The 16,241-nt window shown below is 48.7% G+C and overlaps 1 protein-coding gene across 2 annotated transcripts in view; it reads left to right on the top strand.

Annotated features, from left to right (window-relative positions):
• The first annotated feature begins 2,275 nt into the window (after window positions 1-2,275).
• Gas7 (growth arrest specific 7) overlaps window positions 2,276-16,241 on the top strand; it is a 224,066-nt gene continuing 210,100 nt past the window's right edge. Inside the window, exon 1 of one of the 2 annotated variants that reach the window (XM_051180355.1) lies at window positions 2,276-2,880. In XM_051180355.1, the coding sequence (XP_051036312.1) occupies window positions 2,698-2,880 (183 nt within the window). In that variant the 5' untranslated portion in view covers window positions 2,276-2,697. The remainder of the gene's footprint in view (window positions 2,881-16,241) is intronic. The other variant, XM_051180358.1, reaches the window with a different exon arrangement.

Below are 16,241 nucleotides of genomic sequence, written 5' to 3'. Positions count from 1 at the left end.
GAAACAGCACTCCAGGTACAATAAGCCAAACCCCAGCTCAAAATCTTGCTTGTGACCAAAGGCAAGTCACACCCTCTGAATTCAGTTTCTTCCTTCTTAATGAGTACATCACCACATCATCCACAGGTGGGAATGCCTGAGACAGGCCATTTGGTGTCCAAAAAATCTGGATGCTGTGGAGACTGGGTTTTCTGTAATAAAGAATTTTTCCTACCAGTCAGTTCTTATTGAACCAAGTCACACAATCAAGTCTGGACAATTTGTAGAAAGCCATGTACTTGAGACACCGTGTTTGAACCATTTCAAATTTTGGTTAGTCGATTGGTATTTTAGCAAATTTTTGTTGTTGTTATTTTGCCTTTTTGAGACTAATTCACACCCTGCAGCCCACGCTGGCCTGTACATCACTATGTTGCTCAGGCTGACCCCCAACTTTTTGGTGGTCTTCCTGTCTCAACCTCCTGAATGCTGGGATTACAGGTAGAAGACATCATGCCCAGTTTAGCAACTGTTTTCTTTATGGGACTTTTACTGGCACCTGGGCTGAAGCTTTTGCTCCCCATAATTCCTGGGCAAGCAGATGTCATCAGCCCATGCTTGATGGAATGTTACAATGTCTACTTGCCATGTTGTCCAGGCTGAAGATTTTGCCTAGGTGAGGTGGTTTCAATGCACACTGTGGCTCAAGGGACAATCTCAAAGCTGGGATGGACCCAATAGAGTGGTTTTGAAATGCCCTGCCAAGACTGAGAATCATTGAGCTAAAGGGACCTGGTTCAAAGTTCAGACAGATATGCAAGAACATAAGGCTTTCTGTGCCCAGTACTGAACTGAGTTTGTCATGGATATCCTACCCTAAAATGCTGAGAGGTTTATGCCTAGCTGAATAGGCCAGAGGAAGCCATACAAGGTTACTGAGGAAGGGGCAAAAATAGTTGGTAGGAACTATAGGCTGTGTATCCCTTATTGGGAAAACTTGGCAGGAAACATAGGCAGACAGATCTTGGTGACTTAGAGGCCAACCTGGTCTACATAGCTTCAGACAAGCCAGGGCTACATATTAAGGCCCTGTCTCAAGGTGGGGCAGAAGGAAAGAAAGAAAGAAAAAAGAAAAGAAAAACTTGGGACCAAAATGTAAAGGATTTTATAATATTTGCATATATGTAATGTGATGTCTTGGGACTGTGACCAAAGTCTAACATTAAATTAATCTGAAATGAATACAGATAGCTCAAATGTAACTTTACACAATCTCTTCAGCAATATATTTTGTCTCTCTCTCCTTCCCTCTCTCTTCTCTCCCCTTCTCTCTGGCCATGGGACTCTAGCCTGGAACTCTCTTCATCTTCCAGCTCTTATCTCTCAGGGGCTGGGATTACAGGTGTACACTCACCCAGTGCCTCCGTGCTTTTCTTTGACAGTGGACTTCTCCACCAGGACATGCTGTTAGCTCTACAATGTCTGAATTTTGTACTTTAGATTTTTTCCATTAGGGATGCTCAACTGATTATAACATTGGTAGTGAAGGGTCCAGCCATTTACAGTTTAGGAAATGTACTTTATTTTTTTTAAACTAGCAAAGAAATAGGGCTTTTCCTTCTGTACTCTTGACTTATACTTCTTCAGCACCTGAGGTCCATGAGTGTCTCAAGGGCAGGGTTTTATCCAGATGCTACAGGGAACACAGCAAGCCCCTACTAATATCTGGTGCCTGGCTGACTGGGTGGGTACTAGACCACGACACTCCCCAACCCTAACCATTTCCCGAAGAGCTAAAAAGGTGCTTATTCTCTTTTATTTAGCCTTTCCAATATTTAGCCTCATTGGCCAGATTCTAAGCCTACTAACCCAGACTCCTCTTCATCTCCGCAAGGCGTCCTCCGCTGGTATGACACCCTGTCACCGGGCTTCCCGGCTTCGGCGCCAGCCTTCAAACCTGTCTTTATCCATTGTTCAGTTTCCTGTGAGTCAAGTTCAGCCAGGCTTCATGCACTACAATGATGGTCACAAACGCATTCCCTTGCAGACACCTGGGAGGCAGCGCCGCCTGTCACCCGCCACAGATCCAAACAGGAGGAACCGAGGGGCGTTCCCATTCCTGCGACTCTGGGTGGCGGGGTCGCCAGAGAGCCCCTCTGCTGGGGAGCGCCCAGCCCTCGGCGGGCGTGGCTGGTCTGGCCCAGCCCATTGCCCGCCCTGGTTGCCTCGAGAGAGTCTCCGCCCGGCCACCGGCCGCCAGCGCTCTCCCTCCGCGGGTCTTCTCGGGCCCCACTCGCCTCTGACTAGCTCCGCCAAGGGGGATACTCTGGGCACCACCTCCCGGGGCAGTTGCGCCTCTCAGGGCACTCGGGCATCCCCGGCCAGGGGAAGTTGTCTTGTGAGCCTGCGGCCCTCGGGTCTCCTCCCCCTGGGCCCCGCCCCCTGCCCGGCGCGGGGGACCGCAGAGCCGCCCGGCCCGGGGGCGTCGCCGCTAGCTCTCTGGAGCCCGCGGAGCCCACGGAGCCAGCGAGCGTCCGTTTCCCTGAAAGCAGCGCTTGTGGCCCGGAGACCCAGGAACCCCTGCGCACCCCCGCCACGGCGCGCGCCCAGAGCGCGGGAGCCCGGAGCACCCGGCGCCTGGGACCCCGCGCAGCCAGTGGCCAGCCCGCGGGGCTAGCCAGGGATGCGGGCTGCACTGTGAACCCGGGCGCCAGGGCCATGGCCGGCGCCCGCTGCCGGACCCTGTACCCCTTCTCCGGGGAGCGGCACAGCCAGGGGCTACGCTTCGCTGCGGGCGAGTTGCTCACACTGCTCCAGGTCCCGGACGGCGGCTGGTGGGAAGGCGAGAAGGACGACGGGCTTCGTGGCTGGTTCCCCGCCAGCTACGTGCAACTGCTGGAGGTGAGAGGCTAGGGCTGGGGTCGGGGACCTGAGATCCTCTCAACCTCGGCGCTCTGGGGAACGAAGGGTGCGGGGACACCATGGGTCGTGGGCAGCACTCCCCCCTTACCCAGCCTTCCAAGCACGTCGTGGCCGCTCGGGGGAAGGGAGAACTTGTTGCCTGTGCGAGTTCTGGAGCAGGCAAGCAGACGCGCTGCCGCGGGTGACAGGGGCCGCCAAAGGGCCGCCGAGCTCGGTGGTCTTGGCAAGGAGTACGGATGATCTGGTTTGGGAAAGGTGGTCCCACAGCCCCGCCTTTCCCACGGATCAATGGTCAGTCATGCTGTCCGGGGATGGACTACCCTGATTGTCCCCGGGCCGCCCACTTGCTGGTCAGCTGAGATGCACCAGTTAGCAGTAAGCCAGAGCAGAGCAGCAAGCTTGTCTGGGGGATACAACCAGACCTCAGTCAGCGCCCCTTCCTCTAGGCTCAGTACCCTAAAGTGGCTTGTTCCTGGGGATCTGGCTTCACCCCAAGGCTACATAGGACAGCTGAGCCAAGTCAGCTGGCTGCTTATTGTCTGGGTGACAATTGTGAGGCCTCTCTGGCCTCTAATCACTGAGCTCATGGTCACAGTCTGAGTGAGAGTGTCTAAGTTTCTAAAGTCCTTTGTGTGTGTGTGTGTGTGTGTGTGTGTGTGTGTGTGTGTGTGTGTGTGTGTGTTGCGGGGGCGGGGGGAGTATGGAGAGACTGCTGATTCCAAGATTGTCATAAAGACTAAACTAACCATTACCCTCAGTCCTGTATGTATTCCTATGTTTTGGTGGAAGCCAGCCTAAAGAAGGACTCAAATTTATCTTTTACTGGGACCTACTTAAGAACAAAGTAGCAAATTTTGAGTGAAAATGCTACATGCAACTCCGGCCAGGGTGAGGTGGGGGAGTTAGAGGTGAGAGGGTTGTAGAGTGGGCAGGCCTGACAAATGTCCTGTGGCAGCATTATCAAATGTTTGCCCAGCCTTCTGGAAGCACATGATAGTTCTCTCGGGTCCAGAAAACTCGCTCTAGATAGACCAAAGTATTCCTAGGGAAAAGGCTGGAATGAGCTTCCTGGGGTCTCTTCCCAGAGAATTCTCTTTGGTGAGTTCCCTCTTGTGGTATGTTCCCAGCACCTGTATCTGCAAGAGAGGCTCAGGTTTGGCTCTCTGCATTTCCCAGTTCCATCTCTAGAGATCCCATAAAAAAAAAATAATGGAAGCATCATCTGACAGGGAAACCTCCTGACAAAAAAAAAAAAAAGCTCTCTGAAAGGCATGTTTGAGTTCTTTTGGTGGCCACGTTTCCCCAGGAAATACTGATGTGGAAATTTGCCTGGTGATTGTCTGTCTGGTGAGGAGTGTCCCTGGCTGGATTCAGCCAGCTGTTTTGGGTGGGGATTTGTAAGAACAGAGTGCCCCTGCTTTTCCCTGGGGGAGGGAAGGGAACATGAACAGACCCAGGAGACAAAGCAGAATTATCATCTGGGATGGCCTGGGCGTGCCTGTGGCATCCCTTGGCACTTACAGAGCTGGGAAGTCTCTGGTACTTAGGGACCTTTCAGACCCCTCCCATCTATGAATAGACACTCAGTGCCACCAGGAGGACCCTCCCATTGTAGAGTACTTTCACAAGCCATGTGCACCATCACCAGTTTCCTGACATCTCTGCGAAGTTGAGGTGCTGTCCTCCACATAGGAAGCTCTATTTGTTTTGAACCACAGTCTCACTATGTAGCTTAGGCTAGCTTGAAATTTACAGTCCTCTTGTCTCTGCTTCTGAGCGCCGAGACTCCAGGCTTGTGCCACAATATCTGTCACTGTCTTCATTTTACAGACAAGAGAAGATGTGACAGCATGATAAAAGCAAGTCTGTCATCCAAGGGGTCATGTTTGCACACTAAACCAACAATTGGGTGACTGGCTAAGTTCCTTGAGTATTTTGAAACCCTGAGGTCAGTAAAAGAATGATCTAGAATGATGTATGTGAAGAATGGTGGACATGCACCTAAGCTTGGCGTTTTGACAGTATCCTTAATAAGACCTGCAATACTGGGGCCAAAAGGAGGATAGCTACAACCTGGGGGTACCCTGGAGCACCCCTGCTGCCAACCCTGAGGTTTAAATACACCTGTGGCCAGTTGAGGTGGGTTTTAGTATCTCTCAAAGGTGGAGGCAAGGGTGGACCTGGCCCCTCTGCCCAGACCCTACTGCCCAACTCCATCCTTCTCAGCACCAGCATGGAGGTTTGTGGCTCAGATTCTTGGTGGCTGGCAACCTCCTATGAGAATAAACTACATCGCTGGGCAGCTGGGAAGGGGTATGCTATGGAGCCTCTTGGGATAGGCTGAGTGTTCACAGACAGATTCCATACATTGGGGAGTAGTCAGTGGATTCAGAATGAACTGTATGAATCTTGAGACTACAGGAACTGAGCAGCAGCTAGTAGATGGTGGAAGACCCACAAGCCTTGAAGATGGTGCTGCTGTAGGGGAATAGAATGGACCCCATCAGCCTCCCAGGGAAGGATGGGGTGATAGGCATCCAGATGAAGAATGGGGCTTCCCCCACAGTATCCCTTTTGCTCTCTAGTGGAAAGAGGGATAACAGGAAGTCTTAGTGAGGGTGTGAGGCACTGACAAGAATGTGCAAAGTGGACTCTCCCCAGGAATCTCTTCCTGGTTCAGACAAAGAAAGGGAAGCTGGAGGCCTGCCTTTGCAGGAAACACATACCACTTAGGGGGATTGGAAGTTGACCCTGAAAGGCCTGCTAGATCTGCCTTGGGGATAGCCAGCCTCAGATGGAAGCAAGGTCTTAGAGGACATGGTCATTGGGGCAATCTCTTTGATCACATCTCCTAAGAGCTAGGAAAATGATACAGTCAATATCTGGCTTAAGAAGATGGACTCTAGAGGACCTAAGCCCAGACAGAGAAATATGGGTCCTGGTTATTCAAGGTGTGGCCCAGCCCTTTACAGGGCACCCCAGAGGCATGAGAATCATGCTGGTCAGCTTCCCATTGCCCTGGCAAGCAAAGTGCCTGGGATCAGATTTACAAGGAGGAAAGGTGTGCTTTGAACCTGGGTTTGGTGTTTTCAGTTTTATGGCCAATTCTTGGTCCACTAAATTCTGAGTATATGTATGGCAGAGGGGAACATCTCATACTGGCCAGGAAGGAGGGATAGTGTTCTAGCTCCCCTACCCCCACCTCCCATTCTCCAACTAGGACCTACCTCTCAAAGGTTCCACCATTTTCTAGGGATGCCACAGGCCGATTACTGAATCGTTAGTGTATGGGATTTTGGGGAACCTTTAAGATCGCAACCATAACCAGGCCTACCAGCTGATACCCAAAGCTGGCTGTGGTGTATAAAGGCCCTGAGATGAGAGCAGGGAACAGCCTTTCTTGGTAGTACCTTCAGCCAGGAAGGAAGGGAACATCCGAGAACTCTACTGACATAGTTTGAGAGACACAATAGAAGAGTAAATGGATGGAAGAGCCAAGGCCAGGCTGGAGGTTGTGGGGTACTGGCAAGCTCCAAGTCAGGCCCTGGGTCACTTCCATAGACTTGGGGACCTGACATGAAGGGCATTTTCCAGCAAAAGGTAGATGGAGGTAGACTCTATCCCAAGAGTCAGGTGTGGTGCCAGAGTGGGCACAAGGGCTTGTCAGGCCAAACCTGAAGGCCCAACTGGACTCAGGAATTCCCGTGGTTTGCTCTTACTTTGGAGAGAAGTTAAAAAAAAAAAAAAGACCTCAGTAGAAACACCCAGAGTTTTGGGGAAGTGATCTTGATCTTGGAAGGGTTGGAAGACTGCAATGCAGACATGCCAGAGCTTTCCTTTAGATGGTGCTGAGGCTCATGCCAGCAGGGTGGCAGGGTTAGTCCTGCGAGATACTGCTTGAAAACTTACCACTGAAGCACAGCCATGCCAGGTGGTATTTGGGTTATGAGGGCTCCACCCCCCGAATAGATTGGTGCCAATTATAAAGTGGCTCAAAGGTGTTTAGTTTGAGAGCTCGCCCTTTTCCTCTGTGCCTTCTCCCATAGGATGATGCTGTAAGAACTCAGCAGAGGCTGACACCTCCATATTAGACTCCTTGGCCTCCAGAACCATGAGAAATACATTTATTTTATCATGTACCTGCTTGTGATGTTCTGTTATAGCCCATTCAAAAAGCCAAACAGACTGTGACCATGCTTGACAGTGGAATGATATGATGGGGCTTGCAAAGGGGGATTCTTGAACTCCATGTCCTCTCTTTTCCCTCTTCTCTCAGTCCAGGTTCATGTGATTATGAGGTGATAGGGGTAGCTGTGGGAATTGATGGGCTGTGCTGTGGACAGTGAAGAGGTGGTCTCTCTATTGCTAGGTAACAAAGCATCCCAGCATCCATCCTATGAACAGAGCTCAGCTGAGTGGTTCTTCTGTTGGTTCACTTCGGCAAACTGCCGTGCCAAGAGAGTTGAGGTCAAACGGCAGCTAAGGATTGAGTCCAGACGACTCCACTGGGTTGGACTCATAGAAGGGCCATATTCACCCACCTGGATGTTCCATCTGGCCTCTTTCCACATGGTGTGCCCTCCTTCAGGGCATAGTCACGTGGCCTGTCTCTGCAAGGTCGTTAGTCAGTGGCCAGCTTCCAAGGATACAGAGGGAAGACTTGTTGGTCCTTCTTAAGGCTTTGGCCAGGTTGTGCACATCACTCTGCCACATGCTGTTGGCAAAGTGAGTCACAGGAACAGTCTGGAAGTAGCATGGGAGGGGAGGTAGGTTCAGGCTTGGAAACGGGAGCAGGATTCATGGAGGATCACATTCCTGCCTCCTAAGGATGGCGAAGACACCTTGTGACACATGTTTGGAGGAAGCAGCAAGACTTAAGCTTGACTGCTGGGACAGAGAGAGAGACAGAGACACAGAGACACAGAGAGAAAACCTCTAGAAGCTGAAAAGGTGAGAAGGTGTCATGGACATGGCCTTTTGATTTGGAGATTTCTCTATTTCTCTATGTCCGCCTTAGAAGTTAAAAATCGTTTAAAAAAAAATTCCAGGGATTTCTTTATAGAGGTGCATAGTAAATGATTCCACTGGAGTCTGAAAAAAAAAATGTTTGCCTGGCCCAAAGCCTGTGCCTGTCTACTAAGCTATCAGTACACCAGGCCAGTCTTTTCATGGCAGAGCTTTGATAATTAATGGACACAGTGTCTCCAAGCTGCCTGACATTCAGGAGATGTTTGCTATGCTACATAAATTGATTTTAATCTAGGGCCTTTCCCCCTGTATCATGAAAATTGCCTGAAATGGGTGTGACTCTGACCTTCACACCAATATTTTGGTGGTGGTGGGGAGGCAGTCATTGACTCTGTTCACAGTTAGGGTTGGTAGCCTCCCAGGTGTGTAATTGGGACTGAAACTGTGCCATTTTCGCAGAGTCATCCTGCCATTCAATTAGGAGCCCACATCAGCAGCTGCTGCTGTTTGCACATCTACCATTGGCCATAGATAGCACTGCCTGCTTCTGCCCAGCAGGAACACCCTTCAAACACGCCTTCACTGGCCTGGCTATGCGGCCACTCACAAGACTTTAAAGCATTGGGCAGAGCTTCTGGATTTTGTGGCCTCCGGGCATCTTCACAAAAGTTCCCTTAGCAACAAGTCGGCAGGAATCCCCGACATCTGTTAACCACTGGACAAATCTCTGAGCTCCACTTCCACCTAGAAATGTGAATAAGCCCCCACCCACCTTCCTGCATTTTCAGCCTAAAAAGGCCCAGCTTGTGTGTGGTGGCTGGGTAGACAGTCATTATGAAGGCCATGCTGGCCCCCACTGGTGAAAGGATGTGTGTGGTAAACCAGGAAGCCCTGTGCACATACATGATATGGTGACTGTTACTAGGTTTCCCAGGAGACCACATTCCTATAGGATTCTCCCTTGTTACCCACAGCATCAAAGTAAAAATGACAATAGCTCTTTTTGATAGAATGCTGCCAAGCATCCCCCTTTCTGCTAATTGCCAAATTAGCAGATTCCTCTCTTCCTGCAGAGGCCAGGATTCTGGGGTGCTGTTTATATACTTACAGGGAGAAGTAGAAGTAGTAGCCAGCAGGTGTGCCTGGCTTTTGCTTTGGCAGAGCAGAGCATGAGGTGACATTGTAACTTCGTAGTTGTGTGTGTGAAGCATGAACCCTGAGACATCTGTGTGGAATGGGTTCTTGTTTGTTTATTTATTTGTTTTGGTTCTGGGGACCAAACCCAACATCTTGTACATGCTCAGCAAATGCCAATGTTGGACATCTGGGTTGCATGTCCCCCCCAACACCGTGGAGTATTGTAAGGATCTACTTACTTCCTTCTGTCCCATTTGGTATCCCCCCTGTGTGCCCTCCGATAAAGGTTTGTTTTTATTCTCCTCACTTCCTGGTTCACTACATCTACTTCCTTTCTCAAGCTACAAATTCGAGTCCAGATTCAATTCCCAGGCACTCAGATTTCACACATCAAAACTACGCCCATAATCTCTGTTCTCTCCACTGTCTTCTGCCCACCCTCCTGACTAAGGGAAGGTCACCTCCATCTGTCCTCCCAGTCCCCCACGTTTGAAACTCTTCCCCTTCCTGTCCTGTGCTCTAGCTAGGAAGTCTGCCCATCCTCCCTCAGGAGGTTTCCTGGGGCTTCTCTTTCTGCACTTGCCTTGGCAAACCTTTTCTAGCAAAGGCCAGGAAACGTTTTCTAGGCTTTGTGGGCCAAGAGGCAAAATGAAATTAAAGCTGGTACAGGAGGCAGTGAGAGGTGAGGCCATATGTGCTCTGTCACCATGCCACAGGACTGCTGTGACTGTAAAAAGCTACCATGGGTAGCCCAGATATCAGAGCTTGTGTGTATATTTTGAGAAAACTTTGGTTTGTTGTTGTTTTAAGACAGGGTCTCATGTCGTCCTGTCTGGCCTCAAACCCATGATAAAGCTGAGGATGACCGTGAACTCCTACTCTTCTGGCCCATATGTACCACCACGCCCAGCTTCTCTTGGGAGTTTAAGTGTTCTCGGAGGTAAATGTAGAGAAAGGTTGGTCCAGGGAAGCCTTTACAAAGTAGAGCCTATCGATCTGGAGGTCTACAGGTTACTGGGGCATGATCTCTGATCTCTTTGACTTCCTATCCAAAAAGGTTTTTGGAGACAGGACATTGAGCTGTATCCCACACTTGTCTGGAACTCATTAGGCAGCTGTCAAGGCTTGCCTTGAACTTCTGGCAATCCTTCTACCTCAGTCTCTGCAGTTCTGGACTGACAAGCATAAGCCACTACATTCAGCCTTGGGTGTGTGATTTACCCTGCCTCAGGCTCCCACCATGTGAAAAGTTTATGTTCATAACATATAAAGTTCATTTTCTAAGCTGTTATCTAAAAACATATCCAAATCTTGATGGAGACTTAGCTGGTCTGTGAAGAGCCCCTTCTGCTCTGACAGAGGGTAGGGGTTCAGTTTCCCAGCATCCATGTTGGGTGGCTCACTGCTGCCTGTAACTCTAGCTCCAACAGACCTGATACCCTCTTCTGTCCTCCACAGGCACCTGCTCTCGCTCTCTCTCCCTCCCCCCACACACACTAAAAACAGACACCCCCAAATCAAAGAGGAAAAGATTGGTATATGAAGGAACAGAATGTCTGATCAGAGCCTTTCTAGTGAACACAAAACATCACCAATAGATCCTTTCTTTCTATAACTGAAAATGTAGCTGAAGATGTAAAAATAAATTATTTATTTTTTTTGAGATAAAGTCCATTCTTTTGGCCTTGATGGGTCTGAAACTTAGGACCCTTCTCTTATCCATGTTTCCTATTGCTTGGGATTACAAGTGTGTGCCACCACGCCTGGCTGAAAAACAAGCAAACAACAACAACAAAACCAGCCTTAAAGAAAAGAATAACAAAAGTGTCTTTCATTGTTGATTGTTTGTTTGTTTTGTTTTTTGGTTGTTGTTCTTTTTGTGTTTTATTTTTTGACTCAGGGTTTCTCTGTGTAGCCCTGACTGTCCTGAACTCACTCTGAAGGCCTGGTTGGTCTTGATCTTCTGCCTCCCATTAAAATCATGTACCACCACTGCTGGGCTTATTATTCTTTTTAGATAGGGTCACTCACTCTGTAGCCCGGGGTGGTCTTGAGCAATCTTCCTGTCTCAGGCTTCAAGTGCTGGGTTACAGGGATACAGCAGCATAGCTGTCTGTCACTGAAGAGCATTAGGGTGTGTTCACCTGTCCCCTTAGTTGTCCTTGTAGTCCAGAGGCCTCTGTTAGACAAAGGTGTGAGCATCACCACATTAACACCGCACTTCTTAGCAAGGATAAGCCTAACTACCATCTAAACCCCCAAGAGGGTCTGGTTAAAATGAAGCTTACCTGTGCTTACTCCAGGACCAGGAATGCAGAAGGGCTCAATAACTAAACCAAAACAGAATTTCAAGATTCAAAATGTTGCTTAGTGACATTTCACATTTTCATGGAGTTAGCAGAGTTTATACTTTTTACAAGGAAGCAAAAGGAGGTGGTGACATCCAGAAATGAAGTACAGTTTTTTAAAAAAAGCAGGGATGGCAGGGACTGCATATGGAATAGCTATCATGGTTAGAAGGGATTGAAGGACTATGCCCTGGCCTTGGGCTACATTCTTTTAAATGACCCATTATAGCAAATCTTTGCATTTTGAGAGGTAGATTTGACGTTTTTCAAAGCCAGCTTTCTTCTGCAGCCAAGTCTAGAGTGTCTGTGCGTGTGACTGCCTGTCTGTCACCTTGTTGTAGAAAGCATTTAAGGCATCTTACCAAAAAGCATATGGCACAATACGATAACATCACAAATACACGAGGAAAGCAGGGAAAAGGAAAAAGACAAGGAAATGGGGTAAAGACTGCTGGAGTGAAGTTTGAGGAGAGGAGAGGGTGATTGAGATGAATCCCGTTTCTTAGAGGCAAATAAGAGCCCCTACCTTCGGGTGATGATGTTTTAGAGCAGTTGCAATGAAGAAATGTTCTAGTGTTGGTCACATTATGAGTGCATGTGGTGTCAGGACAGGTGAGGATAAACTAACAAAAAGTTCTGGAATTCCAGTGGCTAAAAGAACAGGTTTGCCTCTAGCTTGTGCTAAAATTCTGTTGCAAGATAGTCTGGAGCTATAGCCTCTCCAGGAACCTGAGCCTCGCCGAAGAATGGTTTCGGCATTCTGAATGTTTTAAACAGAAGGCGAGTAGAGGTCTGCCTGACCTTTCTCCAGTCTCCATTCCATCTCCACCATTTTTCTTCCTGAGCTCAGACTTTCATCCTGAGATGCTCCTTGCCCACATAAAGGGCATCTCCTTCAGATGAGCTCTCAGGAGGAAGGACTAGAGTTGACACCCTGCTCAATCCAGCTGAAGTTTCTCCCAACTGTTATCCACTTTCCAGACCCATTTATTCTTCCTGAAAAGCACTCTACCTCAGGAATTGCCTCCAGTTCCTCAGCCTCCACTTCCCTCTTCCCTGAAGGGTTAAGTGTTCAAACATGTGATCTTTCATCCAGTGAAGCTCCTGAGTCTTTGTATGTTACTAAATTTATAAATTTCCCACCCCACCCCTATTAATCTATCTACTGTCCTTTCTTTCTTCCTTCCTTCCTTTCTTTCCTCCCTTCCTCCCTCCCTTCCCACCTTCCTTCCTTCCTTCCTTCCTTCCTTTCTCTCAAATCACCAAACCTCCATGGAGTAGACATGGAGCTGCTCCTTCCCTGTAAGCTCCTTTCCATAAGCTGTCCTGGCATCGAGTACTCCCTGAGCACACCAAGCAGACACTTGGTTCACTTGGCATCATTTCCTCTAAGCTCCGAGGTTTCGTTTCTCTCTTTTACATGAACATGTGCTATGTATTATGCAGGTGCATTCAAGGCAATGCACTGGGGTTAGCAGCTATAAATTCCCCCATGGGGGCAGTGTGGAGAGAAGATGGCTCAGTGGATAAATCACTTGTCCTACAAATGTAAAGACTGGGGTTCAGATCCCTAGCACCTGTTTATAAATACCTGGGATCGGGCGGTAGAGATGGGGTCCCTGGGGAAATTACCTAGTTAGGGTAATCTAGTGGGCAAACCTCAAATTCATCAAGAGACCCTGCAGCAGTAAAGAAAATAGATAGCAATTGGAGAAGAAGACACCTGACATCAACCTTTGGCCTTTACACACACTCACATATGTACACACACACACACACACACACACACACACACACTCATAAGCACATCTGCACACAAATATACAAGCAAAAAAATAAAAACAAAATACTTCCCTTGTGCAATCTCCCATGCTGCACAACTGATAGGCAGTCTCTTCGGAGAGACTGTGGGTTCCCACAGGTTCAGCCCAAAGCCCTTCCAGGCGTTAGCATCCATTGCTCTGTTATCTATGTACTTCGATTCTTCCTCCTTCCTTGTTGCCTGTCAGATGCAGAGAACACCAGGGTTAATCAAAAAGAAAACTAATTAAGCTGTAAAACTTCTTCAGAGATGCTATTTTAAAAATTCTACTCAAACCATTCCTTGTCCTAATTTAATCATCAGAGAGAGCGTCCTTATTTCGGCGGTGGCTCCTGGAAGGCCGTCATGGAGGCATCTGCTGCTGATTTGTAATATAATTTAGGAACAGAAGTGGGAAAGCGGAACTTTAAATTTAGTTTGAGCCTACCATTCTCATTTAGCAAGTGTTTTATTGATAAATAACTCCCAGCGTTTGTTTGCGTGGAGGGAAAAATACATCTCCATTGAGTAGTTGATAATCAAGGGCAGTGCTCAACACAGAATCCAATCTTGGACGCAGTCGAGGATTCGGGTATTATAAACAAAGGGGTTGAGTAATGCAGTTGAACTGAGTCTCACTCCTGCTAGGAAAGTCTTCTGCACCCAGCAACATCCCCAGACCTTCACTGGACATGAGCAACATGGAACCTTTCTGTGACTTACCCAAGGTACGTCTTCCCTCAAGCTGTTCTCCATCGATACCAACTGGGTCTGCTCTGATTCCACTGAGCCTGACATCGCTGGCTTTGTGGTATGAGTGAGCGCTTGCAAGTGAAAGGCTCAGTCCCAGGAGATTGCCCTGCCTCACACAACAAGGCCAAGCACTGTCACCTGGGCCCCAGCGGCAGCAGTCGACTGCATTTCATCTTTCACTGCACTGAGAGATTGCATTTCCAACTAGTTCCCAAGAGCTGATGCTGTTGCTGGCCCCCAGACCCAAGTTTGAGCATCAAGGCATATGGGTTCATAAAGGGGGTAGTGTTTACTTTATCTATAAGACATGTTAAATCCTGGAATTATATTGGATATTGGATTTATCTCTTTTAAGTGGATTACGTGGAGCTATGGGAGGTCATGGAAGGAACACATTTTGGAATTAGACCTCTATAAGTATATTTTTATCTGAGGAACAAGATATGTCCACAGCGGGTCACAGGGTGAAGGCAGGGGCAAAAGCCCAACAGTGGACAAAAACACAGGGTTCAGTCCACAACAAGGCAGTTGGCAGGACGGAAGGCTGCAGGCAGGGTGATGGGTGGCAGGGCACAGGCTCAAGATTTGGATGAACAAGAAGAGCTGGTAGGGAGTGAGCCTCGGAGGGTCTTGCCCACTGTCCCAACATTAGAAAATCCGTACACTCAAGGAATGGCCTCCATCTCATGAGGCTGATTGTTGAGTCCCAAGGGGAAGCCAGTGCTCTGTGTGGACAAGGTTGGGGGCTGCAATGTGAGCCCTGCTGCTGCTCCCATTGCCACCATCCAGCATACAGCCAGTTGTGGGGCTGTGTCCCAGATGTGGGCAGCAGAGTGCAGGGCAGGAAACTAGCTTCTGCAGCTATGGATTCTCTGCATCTGATGCTGCCAGGCAAGTGCAGAATTATGAATTGTGTAGAGCTCTCATGAGGGTCAGGGGAAGAGCTGGATGCCTGCACACAGCCTGTTAGCAGAATTCAGGGATCTTCACGCTCTGGTTTTGAGCCAAGATGGACTCAGTTAAGCCTGTTAATTGGGGTTCCCACCGCAGGCTGCTGGCACCTCATTCCATTGCCCTCTGAGCTCACTGTGCAGGGATGTCTTGGTGCTGCATGTAGGTAAGACCGATGTGCTGGGCTTTTCAAGAGGTCCAGATTCAGACTCTAGGGCATGGGGTGGAGCCCCAGCTTTGGCATTGTAAGCACAGCTCAAGATAGCCTTAAACTCTTCATCCTCCTACTTTCCCCTCCCTGGTGCTGGTATTACAAGGATGTGCCACCACACTTAGTGAGAGCATGCACTTTTAACAAGCCTCTGGGGATGCTGTGGATCTTGAGGAGACCCCTTGGAGTCCCATATGAGCAGAGCACTTTCTTAGGAGCCTTGGGGTACACACGGGTCTTGCTGGGATGAAGCCACAGAAAGCTGTAGCTGAAGCTCTCCTTAGTTTGGTGGAAACTGTTACATAAGAGTCCCTGTTGCCAGTGCTGGGCTAATTGGTCTTAATTGTTTTTTACCTGGCTCAAAGGGCTTCTGGCTTTCTGGACAGTCTTGGAAAATGAATCTTCTTGTAATGAGGAAAAGGTTAGTTTGTGGGAGAGGTGAAGTTCTAGAGACTGCTAAAGGGTGTCAGAATTTTTCTTAACTTTTGCCTGTTCCTGAAGCAAAGGAAAGATCCCAAGAGCCTGAATGAAAAACAGACATTACTCTTTCTGTCTCCTTCCTTCCCTCCTTCCCTCTCTCTTTCCCTCCCTGCCTCCCTCCCTTCCTCCCTCCCACCTCCTCTCAGTGCTAGGGATGGAATCCAGGTCCTTTGTGCATGCTAAGTAATCTTTCTCTGTTTCTCTGACTGTCTGTCTCCACCCACATACACTTTTGAGGCAGGGTCTCTGTAGTGCAGACTAGCTAAGAACACACCAATCCCTCTGCCTCAGCCTCCCAAATGCTGACTTTACAGAAGTGGACCAGCCTGTGTGGGCAGGAAGGGCCTATCTAACATGTTTCTATGGACCACGAAGCAAGTCCCAGGCCAGCATTTGAGAGGGCCACATGAGAGATGATATCACTAAACTGCCAACCCCCCCAAATCCCAATTAGGACCTGCAGGTCCTTTCTGTCCTAAACTTTATCACTCAGTCTCTGGGTTAGGCTGCTGGCTACCTTTCATGGTGACTTTTAAGTGACTGACCACAGCCCTCTCCTGTCTAAGGTTTCTGGGGTATTTCATTGCCACAACAATACAGTTGAGTGTCCTTTATCTGGCGTGTTTGGATCAAAAGGCATTTCAGATTTCTGAATGTTTGCACATACATAATGAGATATCTTGGGTCTAAG

The sequence above is a fragment of the Phodopus roborovskii genome, unplaced genomic scaffold (genome assembly GCF_943737965.1).
Source record: "Phodopus roborovskii unplaced genomic scaffold, PHOROB, whole genome shotgun sequence".
In the NCBI taxonomy this organism is placed as follows: Eukaryota; Metazoa; Chordata; class Mammalia; order Rodentia; family Cricetidae; genus Phodopus; species Phodopus roborovskii.
This window is presented reverse-complemented; position numbering and strand designations above follow the sequence as displayed.